Below are 18,986 nucleotides of genomic sequence, written 5' to 3'. Positions count from 1 at the left end.
GCTTTTAGCTTGTCAAAGCTATAGGCAACGTATAATCATTTTGTTTTTACTGCACAAAATATTGAATAATAAATCCTATGAAAACTGTTTGTCCCTTTTGTTAAATAAACAAAACAAAACAACCTGTCAGCATATTGAAACACAATCCATGCTAGTACATTACAACAGAAACGCAGACCAGGTGCCAGCGTTTCTATTGTAAAAATAAATAAAAACGCACAGTGGGTTATAGTGCTTAAAACATAACCTATCGTTCCTTGGCTTGGATTGGGTTAATTGTCAAGAATTCCCCAATAGGATGTCTCTCTGTGTACACATATAAAGGAAAAACCCCACACGAATGTAAAGTTATACAAATATGTATTACTGGCCTAATGCTACAGATACAGACTATTACCAACTTGTAAACGTGTTAAGCTACAAGTATTGTGAGGTGAGGCCAAAAGTATCTGCCAAAAGGTGCCAATGTTAGCCAAGTGGTTCATTTTCAACAGTAGCCAAATGTCACAAAGGCGTGATATTGAGGCGTGCCAATGTGCTTATAGTCCGGCAGCCGAGGTGGACGGGTGGGAAATTTGGTAGTCTTTTTTTATTGGCCAAAAATATTGTCTATATAAATACATTCATGAATCCACTTGCTGACTGGCTGTTAGTATTGAGAAATATCTTTTATAGGAGTTTCTTGTGACCCTACCATTAACATCCCATGGCAGGCAAAAATGTCAAACTTTCCTTTTGCTTTAAGTAGCATGTGACATGTCAAACTAGGGGATTTTCATGATTCTGAATCCATTCCAAGCATTAGTTTTGCACAAAATACACTCCCTGGGCTAAAAACAGCCATAGCCACTTGCCCAAAATGTGCTGACCCCACCTTGTCATGACGCGTGCGTGTGCATGTACCAGTACCAACCTGCCAGAACCAGAGGATCTGCTTGCTGCTGCGGGCGTAATGTCTGTAGATGGAGTTCCTCTGCCAGTCCACCAGGTCTATCTCCTGCATCCCACACAGCATCACCTGTGGAGGAAGAGAATGTGACGTCAACACTATTGGAAGTAATAGAGCGTCGCAGTACAGCCCCCTTCGAGGGCACCGGAAGACAATTTCCCATATTTGTTTTTCCCATAAACGTTTCAGAAAGTATTTAAAGACCTTTAAGCCTCAGACAAAGCTAACTCCAGTGTTTCCTGGAGGAAAAAGCTTTGGCATGGTGCTGGGCACAGGGGCGACCTTCTGGCGCGCGGCCTTCTGGCGGGCTGCCTTCTGGCGTGCGGCAACATTTTTCTTGTTTTTTGCAGCTAAGCATGGTGCTATTTTTTGTAGTTTTTTGTGGCTTTCCTTTATTTTTTATATTTTTTATGGAGGGACAGACAGTAGGCTGACAGGAAATGGGGAGAGAGATGGGGGGGAAGACATGCAGTAAGGGCCGTCGAGATCGGGAGTCGAACCCGTGGCACACTGCCAGACTGGATTACCAGCAAAGGTGCCTGGACCACAGTGAATGCTTTTAACTCAAATATTTGCTTGATTGTGGCCGAATACATATCATTCTGGGGGTCCTTGAAAGCTACGTACCTCTAGCTCTTTGGCATCAAAGTACTGAAGGTACTGCTGAGGCAGAACTTCATTGAAGCCTTCAAAGAAAGCTTGCGTCTGCTCCTCCACTCCTCTGGATAATCTCCACTCTGCGACCAATCTGCATGCATACAGACAATTCATTAACCATTGCACATTCAGCAACTATAGCAAATCTACAAGCTGGTCAATTCATTAGTTGATTTAAAACCACCGTCTGTGTGGTGCAGAATATATGATTATGAACTTGGCGTCTTGAGGCAGATTCTCTTTGAAAAGATAATTTTAGATAAGATGCTGTATAGTAGGTATGATGTTAAGCATGGGATTGTCTAACCACTTCAACCCCAGCATTCATATTCTGGGAGGAACATCAGCCCAAAATAGTCAATCTACAAGCTCACAATGCGAAACGACGATTGTAGACGGGGGGGGGGGGGGGGGGAAACTGTCCAGGTACAGTAAGTTACTCAGGTCCGTTTTACTAATAAGTATAGAGGGTTTAATGGGTTATATGCACACAGAATAACTCTTCCTACTTCCGGGCCTCTTTCAAGGCACAGGTATATTAAATGGAGGAAAAGTCACCAAAGTCATTTTCGCTATCACGCAATTCCAGACGGCAGATTCGTTGATGGGTTGAGAGCAGATTGTACCTGATGTACTCCTCCTTGTTCTCCTCCGTGACGAGAACGTTCCCTCCATCAGGCTTCAGCTCATGGGTGGTCACCTCCCCCAGGATCTCCTTGTCTACGGAGAAGAACATCTCCAGGCCACACTCCTCAATGTTGTTATCTCTGCAAAACAGAGGACGTCATTGGAAACAACATGGTGCCGTCGGTTATTCCATAATCGTTGCTGTTGGGAGGAAACCACCTAACTCCATTTTTGGAGGTTTTTGTTTCGTTTATAAAATCAGTGCTATTGAACACCCTTTATGGTTGTGTGTTGGTTAAAAAATGTTTATTGCACCAATGAAAAGTAGTAAAAAGCACTTGGGACATAACCTCTCAACTCCATTGGACCCTCAAACTGTCTAACGCTAAAGCAGCTAACTCGACCACCTCTCCCCCTCTCATGCAAATGGTAAGCCTATCTATCTTCCGTTTCCAACACTGGATCGAACCCCCTCCAAGTAATTGACAATAATATAAAGTCACAACACCAACTTTCTGTGTGGAGTTTGCAAGTTCTCCCCGTGTCCCCTAGGGTAGGAAACCTCACAAAAAACATGCAGTAATCCTGGTCTCTAAACTGCCTCCCCCTGGTCAGCCGGGGTGCCTGATTGAGGGGAGAGGAACTGTCAGGTGTAAAGGAGCAACTTGGACACTCATGCATGAAGGAAGCATGAGTTCAAGTCCGTTGCTCTCCCCAGGTTGGCGGAGGGTGTGTAGAGCCCAGGATCACATTAGATAATTGACACACAGGGGTGAAACATGGGTTACAAAATAATTGTGGGATAAAAAAATAATTCAAGAAAAAATACAAGAAAACCTTATATGTATTTTTTCATTTGCTTTGGAGTTTGGTGGTGTCTTCCCGGCAGCAGAGATAGCGAACTACCACCACCATCATTAACCCAGTTCTATTCTCATTCACCATCGGTATGCAACACTAGGGCACTAACACGTATAAATCAGGCTTTGGCCTACAATGGCCATCATCAGCTTAAATTGATTGTGGATTTGTTATCCCTTAAATCACAGTGCCATGTTAAATTACTTCAGTACACAGTAGCTGCACCCTATAAATGCCCCAGACGTACTTGATCCACATGAGGGAGTTGTAGAATTCTGGGTCTACAGACTCCAGGTCTTTGAGAGCAAGGGGTTTGTTCAGGATACGTTTGTAGAAGGGAAGCGAAAAACCCGTGTCGATGAACTTTCCATGGAACAGCGCCTAAAAATGGACAGTGCAAGACATCTTAAGTTTGTGATCACTCAACATGTAATTGGTCAATAACATGATAGGTAGATTGCAATGATAGTTTTCCATTTTTGCTTAAAACAAGTTAACCATGTGTGATAAACCTAAGGTAAAGTTGAGGACTGCTCAAAACAGCTGTAGTTTAGAAGTAGATTTCATAAATAGTTTTTTTGTTGTTGTTTTGTACAAGTATTTGGCCATTATTGACTACCACTTTCACCCTCCTATGAAAATAATACTGGGCAGAGACATAAGTTAATAGCACAGGCAGACTCTTCACATACTAGAGCATGTCTGAAATACGTGTCAGAGCTGAAATAAATATGAAATAAATGCTTAAATATGTAGCTAGTTGTAATGTTAGAGACCACAGAAGTGAACCTTTCAAGCCTGTTTTCTCAAATCGCTGTTTTGAAAAAACAATGGCAGTCCCTCAGTCAAATTTGGTCACATATGAGCCACTCTAATTAGCAGCAGCCATCAGCCAGCTGTGATAAGACAAGACATGACAAAAAGTGTACCATTGCAATGAAGCGTCCAATGAACTTGAAGTACTTGAGGTGGTCAGGGTTGATGTAGGAGGCCGGGTTGATCTGCAGACAGTAGTTGTCCTTGCCGGCGTACTCAAACAGACAGTACATGGGATTGAGCACCTCATGAGACAGCAGGAAGAACCATTCTCTGTAAAAGACAGGCCCAGAGTAAATAAAATAGAAACATTGTGCCGATTTGTGATAGTAGCACATCATATCCGCGTGCTGGCCAAATAAAAGCATCCTATGAGCGCAATAATGCACCTTTAAGTCATCTATCAAGTACACTGGAACCCACCTATGCTTTCTATGGCATAGGCAGCTCCCGGCAGGATCCGCCGGGAGAATCTAGACGCAGCTGCGAGACATGAGACCAATTAATTAGAGCGACAGTCAATTTAACAAAGGTGCAGACGTTCAGAAATCAGCAGTGATCAACGTTTGCGCTACTGTATGCCGAATTGAAGTGGACTCTGCCACTGACTTGCTGTACTATACTTTTTTTTAATTATGTATTATTAATTATGAATATACCTGGCAACTCCGCCATAGTCCAGGCCTTCCTCTCCAGGGAAAATTATCCACAATCTCCGTCTCAGATCTTGTGGATGAAAGCTCATGATCTTTCAACAGACAAGAAACACGGTGGGAAATGATTTCAATGAACATTTCAACTTGTAAAGCCACAGCCTCGTTGGCTAATAGTTTACTGCGTCGGTTGGAAACTGGTGTGGTGTTAGGTATAGGTTGTGTGACGGCCCGAAATGGTCCCCGAGCCGTCTGTTCGTGACACCTGTCACTCACCCCTGGGAACCACCTATTCTAAAATGCCCCGTTGATTGCGCCGGTGCGCGAGCGAGTGTGGAGGCAGACAGGCAGTGTGAGAGCAAAACCCGTCAGCGGTGGACCTGTCATGTGAATCGTGAACGAGGAAGTTAGTCCCTCGATTCGAGTGTGTTCCGTGTCGTTTTGCTCCGAAAAGTGGCGTAGCCTCGGGCGTGAACAAACCTGCAGAGCTACAAACAACCATTCCCACGGACGACCAACGGCCAACTACAACGATCCCCGCATCTTGACCTGTCTCTGTCCCTGTCACCTATCACACACGGAGCAGTGGTATTTCCCCCTTTATTATTTCAAGCCTCTTTTGTTTGTTATTTTGTTGTTTTGGAGACGATTAAAGAGCCGTGCTGCTCGGACAGACGGACTATACTTTTGTTTACTAACATTCACGTTGCGTCTGCGTTGCGTGGATCTGGAACAATACACCGTTTATTTATTTATGAACTGAGAGGTTGAGACGCAATGAATTGACGGGTGGTTTCGAGCGTAGGTTACGTGTGTAACCATGGATGGTACTTTAAGTTGCTGACTACCTGTTTTTGTCTATTTTGGTTTATTTACAAACATTGCAAACTATTGGGTCTTAATTGTTTCATGAACTGATGAACTGTGTGTGTTTGGGTTGGGTGAAATTCAATATAATAACTTGAAACTGAGTTGACAAAGTGTGTTGTGTGTTATTTCTTGGTATAAGGGTTTACATTTTAATATGTAAGTCCTGTGTCGGTTTCACCAGTGGTTAACCCAGATGAGGAAGAACTCATAAGAAAAGGAGAAACACTTCTCTGGTAGACTAAATCTACCTGGCACCCCTAAGACAAATAACCATCCAACTGGGAAACCGTTACAATACGGATTTCAAAAAGCTCTGCAAACGCGTTGGGAGCACCCCCTAGTGGTCTGTTTGCACACTCAAATATTGGATAGTATAGGTATGGTTGAAAACCAAAATAATTGATAAGAGAATTTTCAATGGATTCTGTCAAACGTTTAGGACGAAAACATTTCTGTGCAAAGTAATGAAGATTAATTTTTTACTTATAACAACATACGACAGCATAATACAAGCTTGCAGAAACTCACTTGCTGGAAGGAATCCTCAAACAAGGTTTTGCGAGTGACTGTGATCTTTATGTGCTGGGGCATAGACAGTTGCTATGATGTAGAAGCACAGGGAATGAGAGAGAGAAAAAGACAGGCATGAAAAACGTGTGTAAAATATACTGTACACACAATTGAGACATACAGTGTGCGTTCGGAAATGCGCACGGGAATGTGGTCTGTTTGTTGAGTTTGGTGGGCGGTGACGTCACAGAGTGCGTTCAGTGCGTTCAGTGTGCTTTATTTATTTGTCGAGATGACATCCTCACGTGTACAATGGGCATCGTAACGGCAGTTCAAACTAAAAGTAAGGAGACTCACACTTCTTCTGCCATATTACCCATTAACTAAGAAAGCAATTATACATACAGGTACAGTGTTGTTTTCGTCGACTAAAACCAAGACGAAAAATGTTCGTCAACCAGTAGAAGTCATTTTACACTTTGGTTGCATGTTGAAAATAGCAGATCTACAAGCACACAAGCTTGTAGATCGGCTATTTTCAGCAAGTTTAACCACTCAGTCATTACAACGGCATCAAGGCCCACCAAAATACATTTTAGTCGACATGTGACTAAAATGACTAAAACTAAATGAATACTATTCAAGAGACTTAAATAAACTAAAATCTAAATTTGCTGCCAAAAACACTGCATACAGGTACAGATGAAAATGTAATTTCAGGACCCCCCTCGAAAAAAAGAGATGCTACATCTCAAGGGGTTATTCCTAATAAAAGAATGGAAATCGGCAACAGATATGTTGACATCATTGTTTGTGCGAGTTGTTCAGATGACACTTACCTGACACCAGAATCGGAAGTACTGGACTTTGGCTTTGAAGTCCCTGACATAGGTGATCTGGGGGCCGTTCTCACTGTTGGAAATGACCAAAAATGAGGATTATGTACTTCAATGTGTACTTATATTAACGCAAATATAATCTCACACCCTGAAATGTTAACGTAACATAATAAATGACGTGCTTTAATTCCACAATTATTTTAAAAAATCACACCCGTGTGAACTGAGTGGCTCTACAATTGGTCCACTTTTTAATTTCCATTTATCAAACGGCTATAGCTGGGTGTGAGCTTTTGGTGACTAGTTTAAAAATGTTGGCATGGTGTTAGGTATTATTTTGTTACGTGATGGCTGCAGAGAGCTAAAATGCCTATAATTTCGCCCCGTAGTGGTCTGTTTGCAATGGAACCATAGGCATTTTAAGCTCCTGGCAGCCATCGTGGACGCCATCTTGAAAACGATGCCTTTCTAGTTGATCGCTTTTCGCAAAACTTTAGTATATTATTTAGCACACCCACTAGTAACATAATCCAAAAGTACAAACATCTCTTCTATCAATTATTTTGGGTTTCAACTTTCAACCATACCTATATCATATGAATCTAACATTTGAGTCTGTGCAAATAGACCACTAGGGGGCGCGCACAACACATGAAAACCTTATACCCATACCCAACAGTAAACACCATGGCAGAAATTCAAAAACCAGTCACCAAAAGCCAAATCTTGGTGATTTCTTAGGAGTTTGCCCCCAGCTACTATAATACATGTCCAGCGTTTAACTCAGACATACAGTGAGGATTTCCCTGTGCGAGGATCGATGTAGGTGGTAGTCCTCCTGTTGTGGTCCACGAAGTAAGGTATACCGTCCACCGTGAACCTCATCTCCCAACCTTCTGGCAGGGGCTTGTCGTTCAGCAAACTGGAACGCACACGCACACACAATAATAAAGACATAAATAATACACAATAACACAGGGGTTTTCAACTGATTATGAACGAAGGACCACCACCCTGGCTAAGAATCAACCTGGGGACCACTGTTGTTGGGTGGGTGGGGGGGGGGGGGGGGGTGGAGGGGATATGGGCGTGGGGGAAAAGCTTGAAAGGAAATATTGACTGTTAAGGGCTTGATTTAATTCACCTCAAATTAACAAATTAAATTAAGCCCTTAAGGGAGCATTCAGTGATTTGGAAAAAAAACCTGGTCCGCCCCGGTAACAAGATGTGCACATGCACACGCTCTACAGTGGGGGGGGGACGCAACAGACCAGCAGCACGCACACCAAGGCCCGCCCCCGCTCGATCCTGATTGGAGGAAGGGCCCCTCTCTATCCTGATTGGATGAAGGCTTTCTCACCCAGCACCAAAGGTTTTTTTACCACTAGGGATAGGGAGGAACTAATTATATGGTCACCACACTCTATAGTACAGTAGGGATCACAACACAAGAAATAAAAAGTGATATTTGAATTAAGTGAAACCACTGAATATACCTTTAACAGTCATTATTTAACTAGCATATGCTAGTGGGCTAGCCTGACACTCAGTCTGAATCTCATTTCGTTTCACTTCATTATTCAGACTGAAAGCCCTCCCCATGGCAGCAGTTTATGGGATGGGTGTCGTCAAAGCAGAAGTCTTCGATGATTGGTTCATACCAACCAATCAGAATAGTAGGAAAGCAGATGATGTTGTTGTCAATCATGTGGCTATATGGCTAACCCATTTGCTAACCAAACAAACACAGCCAACGAACGCTACTAGTATGTAAACAAAAGCGGTAAAATATGTCGGATGATGATGTTTATAAAACCTCTCGTGTCTGTAAAGAAACTATTTATCATACGTCGATTTAATAGCCAGATTGATACGGTCGTGAGTTACCGCAGTGGGGGCAGCCATGTTGGTTGTCTAACGCTGTTGAGTGACAGGGCTGATGGCCAATCAGGTGAATCAGCTTCTACGATCGGATTTCCGAACGACACTGACGCAGCCGTAGCCCGTAGGCAGAGAGACTCCAGACCTGAATCGCCATAACATATTTTCTTAATGGGCGTGGCTAGCGATTCAGGGCTGGAGCCAGGCTACTGGTGGTCCAGACTGAGCAAAAGAAAAAAGATTGAGAACCACTGATCAATTCCTTTCCATAGTTATTCTGTTCTCTTGACCTTCCATATTTAAACTCACGTCTGATTCATTGCAACTGTCATTGCAAAATGTCTTAATCACGGTGACCCAACCAGTCAATCCGGTACACTTCCCCTTGAAATCCGAACTCCCTTTTCTGTGGAAGTTCTTGACATCCAACTTCCCACTAACTGACTGACAACATTGATGTGTCATCATACATCACCAGGTCATTTAGTGCACCGTTTCCCAACTAGTGGTCGATAAAAACAAATCTTCAATGTCCTACATTACTAAATGCATGGTCAGGGGCCACATGCAATACCTTCACCAGTGGTCCACGGACCACCAGTTGAAAACCTCTGCAATAATAGAATCTTTGCCACTGCGTTGGAACATGGTTTGACAACCGAGTCAGTAGAAGTTACAAAGGAAGTGTACACAAGGCGATATGAATGTATGTACCCACCCTTGTGTCCTGGGGTCCTCCCACTGAGTGGTCCGAGTCGTGTGATGAACAAAGTACACTCTGCCATTGGTGTCCGTTCTCTTCTCTGGGGACACGAAATGGTAATAAGAAGATCAACGTTTTCATGCGTTATTCATGGTTTACTCACAGCCTGGGAAATTACAGTATACTTCCAAGTGCAGTACAGTACCACATATTATCTACAGATATAGATTTCCTCAAGCACGGCTAAAGGTTTAAACAACAGGGTTATTAGTGAAAAGTCAAGCATACTTACCCCAGCCATGCGGTAGAGGCCCCAGTGGGTCAAATTCTTTGCTCGCTGCGGCTGCAAGCTGATCTTGGAGCTAAGAGGCAGAGAAAGGGAAGGTGCCCGTTCAATGGCAAAACTATGCAAATTACATTAAACATTACAAATGAATTAAAATAAGGCCTTTGCACATCTGTTTGTTACGCCACAAGAGATTAAAATAGCTAACAAGTTCTGATTTTCCTGAATGTTATTATAGTCCCCTTTTAACGATGTTAAAACATGCACCTGCTGAGGTGGAGACACTGGATATATGAATTAAACTAGGGATTTATTTTTCATTTTCTTTTTACAATTTAGGTATTTAGCCGACACAGTGACTTACAGTAAGCAAAGGTAAACGCATGCATTTGATGTATATGTTCTATCGCGCAGTCCTGATACAAACTGTGACATTTGAAAGATTCCATATAGCTGAAACATCGGTGTGTGTCAAATAAATGTCAGTTGTTATTATGAGGAGGAGTGTGGCCATTTTCTTAATTCCCCTGCAGGGCAGTGTGACGCAAACATGTGATCTGACCAAAGCCTCCAGGACACAACTACCAATTACCACAGTCATGCAGGACCAGCACAATGTCACATGAGAGGTGTTTCAGCGTTGAGGGGCGTGTGTGCATACCAGGGAGCACACAGACCCGGGCAGCTCACCCCACCATGCCTCCGCCCTCCCAGTTCTTCTGCCCCCTTTTTCCATACGGTCGTCACGTTTTCCTTTGACTTTATTATACCTGATGTAAAGAAGCCTTAGTGTCTTTCTGGTTTTATCCTCGTAGCAGATTTTGTATGGACCCATTTACAAATGTCAATCAAGCTAGTTTGTTAAATGTAGGCGATATAATTGTACATAATGCGGTAGACTAATGTCTGTAGTTATTAATGGCTTGTAGTTATATGTACATAGCCTACTTTATCCGCGGGATTCAGATTCGACATGGGAGCCGGCGTAGGCTTTTTCCAATTGCAGTCCTTATTATAATTCAGTGTTTTAGGCAAAGCGATGCATGCCTAATTATTATATTATGTTCATTCCATACCAAAACTCTATCGCACGCGTGCGCCGCACGCGTGCGATAGAGTTACCCGAAGTTCACCAAATCAGATGGAATCGGCTTCAAGGGCCATAAAGGCCGTGGAAAGGCTGGCGTTCTGCAACAAACCACTAGATGGGGCTGTGGCGTTGGAAAGAGCTAAAAGCTAAAGCGACACAGATGACACAGATGACACAGATCTCGTCGCACTGCGACGCATTGAGAGCTTGTAGATTAGCAATTTTCGGGGGGCAACCCAGCACTCTTTAGCTAGTGGAGATGCGGTGTATACAACATGGATTTATAAACATATTTGTTCCAACGCAAAATACTGTGTTCAAGGTCAGGAGACTTCGGGGAAAAAAGCTATTTATTTTTTGGCACCGAGTGCAGCGCTATGAACTTGTAGGTCTGCTATTTTTTTTAAACCCATAAAAATGTGGCGCAAATCTTTGAATATATATTGTTTCAGAGCGAACGATTTTAACTCAAATCTATGCTTCTGGGGGGGGTCCCTGGAACAACATATTTTCAGATGCGAGTCGGTGGCCAATTACATATACGTTTTGGGGGTCCTTGACATGAAATATTGATCACCACTGACATAGAAACATTGTCAGAAAACTGTCACAATTTAGTAGACATTTTGTAGAATGGTCCTCAGGTCTTAAATGGGTTCATCCAGTGAAGCGTTTCCCTCACCCCGTATATGAACCTCTGGTTGAACTGCTGCATGGCTCCCTGCAGCTGGCTGCGCTGGTTCTGCCACTCCTCGAAGTTGCGCACAGATTCCTGCGTGGGGCGCTGCCACGTGGTGGTCCGGGTCATGTGGTCCACAAAGTACACGCGGCCCATGGGGTCCACCCTTCTCTCCCATCTGTGGAGAGGACAGGTGGTGGTGGTGATGGAGCATGGATGAGAGCACAATTAAATGCCATGACTGAACGTTTTATTACATGATTTATTACTTTTATTACTTTTTTTTACTTTTTTTAAATGGCACTCCTGCAAATTCTTTCATTAGCTTGGCAATAATTTTTCAGGAACAGCTGCTCTGTCATAAAAGAAATGTCAAAATATAGAGCACCGAAGTCTGACGTCAATATCGGTAGAGGGCGCCTCATATAAGAACTGTGTTTAAAAAATAAACAAATCATCCGTTTTACTCATATGGATATGAAGAATCAAATGAGAGAAAACGCTAATGTTACTGCTGCTGAATTAGTTACATTTTCGCTAGAAACAGACATGTATCAAACTAGAATCCTAGTTGCGTTGCAGCGCAATGGGAAGAAGGAAATTGTGGGATTTGACAGACTCCACTTCATGTTTCAGCTGTGTTTTTAAACCCAGTATTGTGCCCTTCACATGTAGTAACGGATGGGTTATTATTATTATTATGTGTGGTTTTTTGGGTGAACCCCCCCCCCCACCCCCATACCAATTTCTTCCCAACCGTTTCTTTACAAAATCATGTTGATAATATGTATTGTATATTGACAAATATACTGTATATATAAAAAATAAATAAACATATAGGGCGCTGGTCCTTTAAGAAAAGTGTAGGAAGGGTCTAACGTTAGCACACGAGACGTGAAGACCGTACGGGCGACGCCATGTTGCTCCATGTTGCTCCATGGAAGGAAAGAAACATGCGCAGTTGAGACCAGGAAGTTGTACATGCCCAAATGTACAACTTCCTGGTCTCAACTGCGCATGTTTTTCAGGATTTAGAAGACATTTTGTAGAATCATTCCCAGGTCAAAATGGGTTAAATAAATTGGGTCCAGCCCAGATTTATAAGTAATTAATACATTATTTTAACCCTTACCCTGCGGGCAGAGCGTCAGGCCGGTCCCAGGTCGTTCTTTTTTCAATGTGGTCCACAAAATACACACGTCCGTTCTGGTCCACCCTCTGCTCCCACCTGCAGAGGAAAAGACCCATTAGTAAGCAAAGAAAATAAATAAAATAAAACAACGGCAGTGGGGATATTGATGGGAGTCATTTGCAGAAGCCCCTTGTTTAACCCATCTAGACCCGATTCTACAAATGCCTTTTAAATCCTGACAGTTTTCTGGAAAAACCCTCATGTTTCTATGTCGGTGGTTCATGTCAAGAACCCGAAAAAATGTAATTGGCCGCCGACAACCATCTGAAAATATGTTGTTCCAGTGACCTCCCAGAAGCAAAGATATGAGTTAAAAACGTTCTGCTCTGAAAGAATATATATTCAAAAGCTAAAGCATAACATTTTTCATTTTTCAAAAGCTAAAGCATAACGGGACGGGAATGCTTCGCATCAGTGTCACACAGATGCGTTCCCGACCGTGTGTCGCTTTATTAGCGCTTAACCACTTTTAACCGATAGGCTAATATGCTATTTTTTGAAATATCGTGAAAATGTGACGCAGATCTTTGAATATATATTCTTTCACACTGAACGTTTTTAAACTCAAATTATATAACAAAACTATGTTCAGCATAGGCGGCGGGTGCGTTTTACCTTTGGGTAGGCTATAGAATTGCGTTGGGGGGGGGGACTCTCGCCGCGGATGTATTTATTTCTTTCTTTCCCAGATTGTCTAAAAATGAGTTATTTAGCATACTTTCACCAATGAATTAGCCTATACACAGACAACGACTTTTGGACGTCTTTTTCTCAAGTCTCGAGTCACTCAGTGTAGATTACCCGGCGGTGTTGCTGCCCCTCCGGGAGTCGCGGCTCATGGCTCTTCACAGACGGCACAGAGACAGCAGTCACTCCGCTGAACGTGTCAGTGTTGCTGCAGTGGTGTGAACTGTGAACCGTGCGGGCACTGAGTTCTGACAGCCGACTCACAGCTTCTTCTTCTGAATTAGGCTACTTTACCATTTACTTTGCCATGAAAAATACATTTTGCGTTTTGCTGTTTCCCAAAACAAACCAGCGCGCGCTACTCTTTGCTACAAAGCGACTGGAAGGACGAGGTTTACAGACACCAATAGTAGTCATTCAATCATATGCTGATTAGGCCAGTTGCCGATCAGCGATCACCAGGGGGCAGCGACAACACACACACACACACACACACACACACACACACACACAATAGCCTTCTATAATGCTGCGCACATATATTATATATATTTAAAAAAATACCCAGCATAATTTTTGGGAAGGCTAAGCCTTCCCTAGCCTTATGCACCCGCCGCCTATGATGTTCAGATGAGATGAGATCCACGGCCAAATACAGACCATTCTGTGGGGGGCCTTGACATAAAAAAGGTTTGAGCACTAACTGAAAACTATCTGGATTTAGAAGACATTTTTGTCGAATCAGTTTTCTTCGGGTCCTTAACCCATTTAGACCTGAGGACGATTCTACAAATGTCTTCTAAATCCTGTTGTTTTCTTGAAAAATAGCAGATCTACAACAGCAGATCTACAAGCTCGAGCTTGTAGATCTGAAAAAACACTTACTGTGTAGCCATTCAAATCACTCATGTGTTTCAACGTCATTTGGGATCGAGCAGCTGGCGAAGCCGCCCCGCCAGTGCTCGTGCGGATTTGCAGGGGATTTTGTGTGAAGATTAAACGGCTCAGGTAGAAATCAGTAGTAGCGGGAAAGAAAAGCTTAAAAAAAAAAAACGTTTTCCCAGGATGCCCACTGGCCTAGTGGTCCCACATATAGGCCACATATAGGCTCCAGCCTGACAGTCCCTCTCATGCCGACCTTTGCTGCATGTCTCCCATCGTCTCTCTCTCCCTCTTTCCTGTCTTCACTTGTAACTATCAATAAAAGGCACAAAAAAAAAGAGCCAAAAACTAATCTTAATCCATTCAGGACGGGAACCCCTTTTGATGTTTTAAGCATTATGTTATACTTAGCTATTGAAGATCTGTTATTTTTAACTCAAATCTTTGCTTCCGGGGGGGGTCCCTGGAACAACATATTTTCAGATGGGGGGTCGGCGGGCCAATTACATATAATGTCTGGGGTCCTTGACATGAAATAGTTTAAAAACCACCGATATAGAAACATTGTTTTTTCAGAAACTGTCTGATTTAGAAGACATTTTAAGGATCGGCCTCAGGTCTAAAAATGTGATAAAAGGCCAAAATAAAAGCAAAAAAAAAATCTTAAACCAAAAAAGAAAACGTTTCACCCTTACCCGGGTGGCATAGGACCGGTGGCCACTCTGGGAGTGGCGGGGGCCGGTGTTGAAGGGGGGGGCAACGCCGAGGCAGAGGTGGAGGAAGTCGCAGCTTTGGGGCCACTGGCGGTTTGTGCCACTGCGGCTGCCGCTGCGGCTACCGCTGGTGCTGCGGCCGCGGCTGCTTCAGCTGAAGCGTCCTGTGGCTCTGACGAGCCCCCGCTAGCGGAGGCCTGGGAGGAGCCGTCTGACACCGGGGCTTCACTCACCTCACTGGTGGAGGAGCTGCTGGAAGAGGCTGGAGAGAGGAACGGCACACATTGTTGCTTTCGTCCATTAATACTAGAAGACGAAAAATGTTGTCGACTACCTTTTTCCAGTGTTTACTGTGACACTATGGATGAATTATCTACCGTAGTCTGTTTACCATGACACTATGGATGAATTATCTAGACTGTTTACCATGACATTATGGATGAATTATCTAGTCTGTTTACCATGACACTATGGATGAATTATCTAGACTGTTTACCATGACACTATGGATGAATTATCTAGTCTGTTTACCATGACACTATGGATGAATTATCTAGTCTGTTTACCATGACACTATGGATGAATTATCTAGTCTGTTTACCATGACACTATGGATGAATTATCTAGTCTGTTTACCATGACACTATGGATGAATTATCTAGTCTGTTTACCATGACACTATGGATGAATTATCTAGTCTGTTTACCATGACACTATGGATGAATTATCTATACTGTTTACCATGACACTATGGATGAATTATCTAGACTGTTTACCATGACACTATGGATGAATTATCTAGTCTGTTTACCATGACACTATGGATGAATTATCTAGTCTGTTTACCATGACACTATGGATGAATTATCTAGTCTGTTTACCATGACACTATGGATGAATTATCTAGTCTGTTTACCATGACATTATGGATGAATTATCTAGTCTGTTTACCGTGACACTATGGATGAATTATCTATACTGTTTAACATGACACTATGGATGAATTATCTAGTCTGTTTACCATGACACTATGGATGAATTATCTAGTCTGTTTACCATGACACTATGGATGAATTATCTAGACTGTTTACCATGACACTATGGATGAATTATCTAGTCTGTTTACCATGACACTATGGATGAATTATCTAGTCTGTTTACCATGACACTATGGATGAATTATCTAGTCTGTTTACCATGACATTATGGATGAATTATCTAGTCTGTTTACCGTGACACTATGGATGAATTATCTATACTGTTTACCATGACACTATGGATGAATTATCTAGTCTGTTTACCATGACACTATGGATGAATTATCTAGTCTGTTTACCGTGACACTATGGATGAATTATCTAGTCTGTTTACCATGACACTATGGATGAATTATCTAGTCTGTTTACCATGACACTATGGATGAATTATCTAGTCTGTTTACCGTGACACTATGGATGAATTATCTATACTGTTTACCATGACACTATGGATGAATTATCTAGTCTGTTTACCATGACACTATGGATGAATTATCTAGTCTGTTTACCATGACATTATGGAAGAATTATCTAGTCTGTTTACCGTGACACTATGGATGAATTATCTATACTGTTTACCATGACACTATGGATGAATTATCTAGTCTGTTTACCATGACACTATGGATGAATTATCTAGTCTGTTTACCGTGACACTATGGATGAATTATCTATACTGTTTACCATGACACTATGGATGAATTATCTAGTCTGTTTACCATGACACTATGGATGAATTATCTATACTGTTTACCATGACACTATGGATGAATTATCTAGTCTGTTTACCATGACACTATGGATGAATTATCTATACTGTTTACCATGACACTATGGATGAATTATCTAGTCTGTTTACCATGACACTATGGATGAATTATCTAGTCTGTTTACCATGACACTATGGATGAATTATCTAGTCTGTTTACCATGACACTATGGATGAATTATCTAGTCTGTTTACCATGACACTATGGATGAATTATCTAGTCTGTTTACCATGACACTATGGATGAATTATCTAGTCCGTTTACCATGACACTATGGATGAATTATCTAGACTGTTTACCATGACACTATGGATGAATTATCTAGTCTGTTTACCATGACACTATGGATGAATTATCTAGTCTGTTTACCGTGACACTATGGATGAATTATCTAGTATGTTTACCATGACACTATGGATAAATAAAATGTAGCTTAAATACACCGGATTTCCATCCGTTGTCCCGGACATTGAAAAAAAAAAAAAAAAAAATCAAACAGTAAAAAAAGAACATTACATTGACAATGAATGGATGCTGTACGATGATAAGCGCTCCCCTCACCTCACACAGGTGTGATTTTATTTTTATATTAGATTAGTTCATGATTCTTGATATTTTAGCCATGCTGTGCAGCAGGAGATTTTAAACGTATCTAAGCCTATACCATTAATGAATCCCCCGAGTAACGGATGACTCATCCTACCTTTCCCCTTAGAAATATTGCACCAATCAGAGCTTATTTGTCATTGGACGATGCAAAAACGCTGATCCACACCGTTGTTTTTTCTCTGCTTGATGACTGCAATGCACTTTTTTCTGGACTGCCAAAGAAAACAACTGACAGACTACAACTTGTCCAAAATGCGGCAGCCAGAGTTTTAACTAAAACTAAGATGAGAGAACATATTACTCCAGTTTTAGCTTCACTGCATTGGCTTCCGGTTGTTTTTAGGATTGATTTTAATATTATTTTACTTGTTTATAAAGCTCTCAATGGTCTCGCACCTTCCTACCTACTGCCTGCCTAAATATGTCCCAAACCGCCCCCTAAGGTCTTCCACTGCTGGCCTGCTTGCTGTGCCTAACAAAATGGCAACTAAAAAACACTGTGAAGCAGCTTTTTAAATTCCTTGGTATTCATGTCCTCACTGTAATGCATTACTGCTATTTTTTATGTTTTATATCTTGCTTTTCTTTTCTTTGAGTTTAATATTAACCACTTACTAATTAGGGGATGGTTTGCCCCACCTGGTTAAGAGCAGGATTGCTGCAGGTGGAGGCAGTTCAGTATTACCTGAAGCTAGAAGAGACATCAAGGAGAGCTGCAAGCCAGGACCTCATAGAAGGATAAATAGTCTGTAACAGTCTCTGAAGATCTGTTTTAGCCAGTTTAGCCAGCAGGTGTATTTTGTTTTCTATTTTTGTAATGTTATTTTGGCCAGTATTTATTACTCATTTTTGTATTGTCACGGACTTGCACTGCACTTTGGAGGTAAATAAAATGCCTGAAATGTCTACTCCCTGGAACCTCCGGCCAACGGCCAGCATTATCACAGTGCTATACAAATAAAGTTTTATTATTATTATTATTATTAATATTACCTGGTGAGGCTGTTGGTCTCCGGGGGGTTGGAGGAGGGGGCCGGGCTGGTCTAGGTGGCCGTAAGGCGTTGGAGTCCCCTGGAGACGGGGCAGGAGACCCCGTACCGTTGACAGCATGGCCGTTAGGGACAATGACCCAATCTTCTGAATCACTGGAGGGAGACGTGTCTCTGCTTGACCTGGGGGAGGAAAATAAATCAAAGGTCAGTGTCAACTACAATGTCCACTGAATAGTTAATGTACAGTATGTCACATGAGGAAAGGAAACCCACTCTTTAACCCCAAACTTAACAATTAACCCAAGTTAAGCATAAACAAACAAAGAGTCAACCTTATACAGTAGGATGTGCGGAAACAACAGAATGTGTACGACACCTGATGCCAGAGTTCCCGTTCTGCCTCGCATTTCCATTGATTTCCACAATGAGAGCTACAGCTACAATAAAACAGAAGAAAGGACACATTCATTTTGATGGATGTGTGTGTGTGTGTGTGTGTGTGTGTGTGTGTGTGTGTGTGTGTGCTCTACAGTCACAGAGCATCACAACGTGGTGCGTTGTGAGCTTGTAGATCGATATACATTTTTTTAAACATTTGTGTACGGTAGGGCTGAAAATGTAGGGCTGAAAAAGTTACAGACACACAACGTATGCCATGTCACGATATAAGATATGATTAGGAA

The 18,986-nt window shown here is 42.2% G+C and overlaps 1 protein-coding gene across 1 annotated transcript in view; it reads right to left on the bottom strand.

Annotated features, from left to right (window-relative positions):
• Window positions 1–18,986, bottom strand: part of LOC308332587 (E3 ubiquitin-protein ligase Itchy-like) — a 36,606-nt gene that overhangs the window by 6,972 nt on the left and 10,648 nt on the right. Inside the window, exons 6-21 of the mRNA XM_080788553.1 lie at window positions 18,680–18,740; window positions 18,305–18,483; window positions 14,878–15,157; window positions 12,554–12,649; window positions 11,425–11,599; window positions 9,659–9,728; window positions 9,382–9,466; window positions 7,576–7,704; window positions 6,783–6,855; window positions 5,962–6,033; window positions 4,570–4,658; window positions 4,024–4,183; window positions 3,342–3,475; window positions 2,233–2,373; window positions 1,577–1,697; window positions 914–1,018 (exon numbers count right to left, since the gene is read on the bottom strand). Of these exons, the coding sequence (XP_080644679.1) occupies window positions 914–1,018; window positions 1,577–1,697; window positions 2,233–2,373; window positions 3,342–3,475; window positions 4,024–4,183; window positions 4,570–4,658; window positions 5,962–6,033; window positions 6,783–6,855; window positions 7,576–7,704; window positions 9,382–9,466; window positions 9,659–9,728; window positions 11,425–11,599; window positions 12,554–12,649; window positions 14,878–15,157; window positions 18,305–18,483; window positions 18,680–18,740 (1,970 nt within the window). The remainder of the gene's footprint in view (window positions 1–913; window positions 1,019–1,576; window positions 1,698–2,232; window positions 2,374–3,341; window positions 3,476–4,023; window positions 4,184–4,569; window positions 4,659–5,961; window positions 6,034–6,782; window positions 6,856–7,575; window positions 7,705–9,381; window positions 9,467–9,658; window positions 9,729–11,424; window positions 11,600–12,553; window positions 12,650–14,877; window positions 15,158–18,304; window positions 18,484–18,679; window positions 18,741–18,986) is intronic.

This window comes from Protomyctophum bolini (genome assembly GCF_963924005.1).
Source record: "Protomyctophum bolini genome assembly, chromosome: 2".
NCBI classification, from domain to species: Eukaryota; Metazoa; Chordata; class Actinopteri; order Myctophiformes; family Myctophidae; genus Protomyctophum; species Protomyctophum bolini.
The sequence above is the reverse complement of the archived record's forward strand: the minus strand, read 5'-3'. Positions and strand labels throughout refer to the sequence as shown.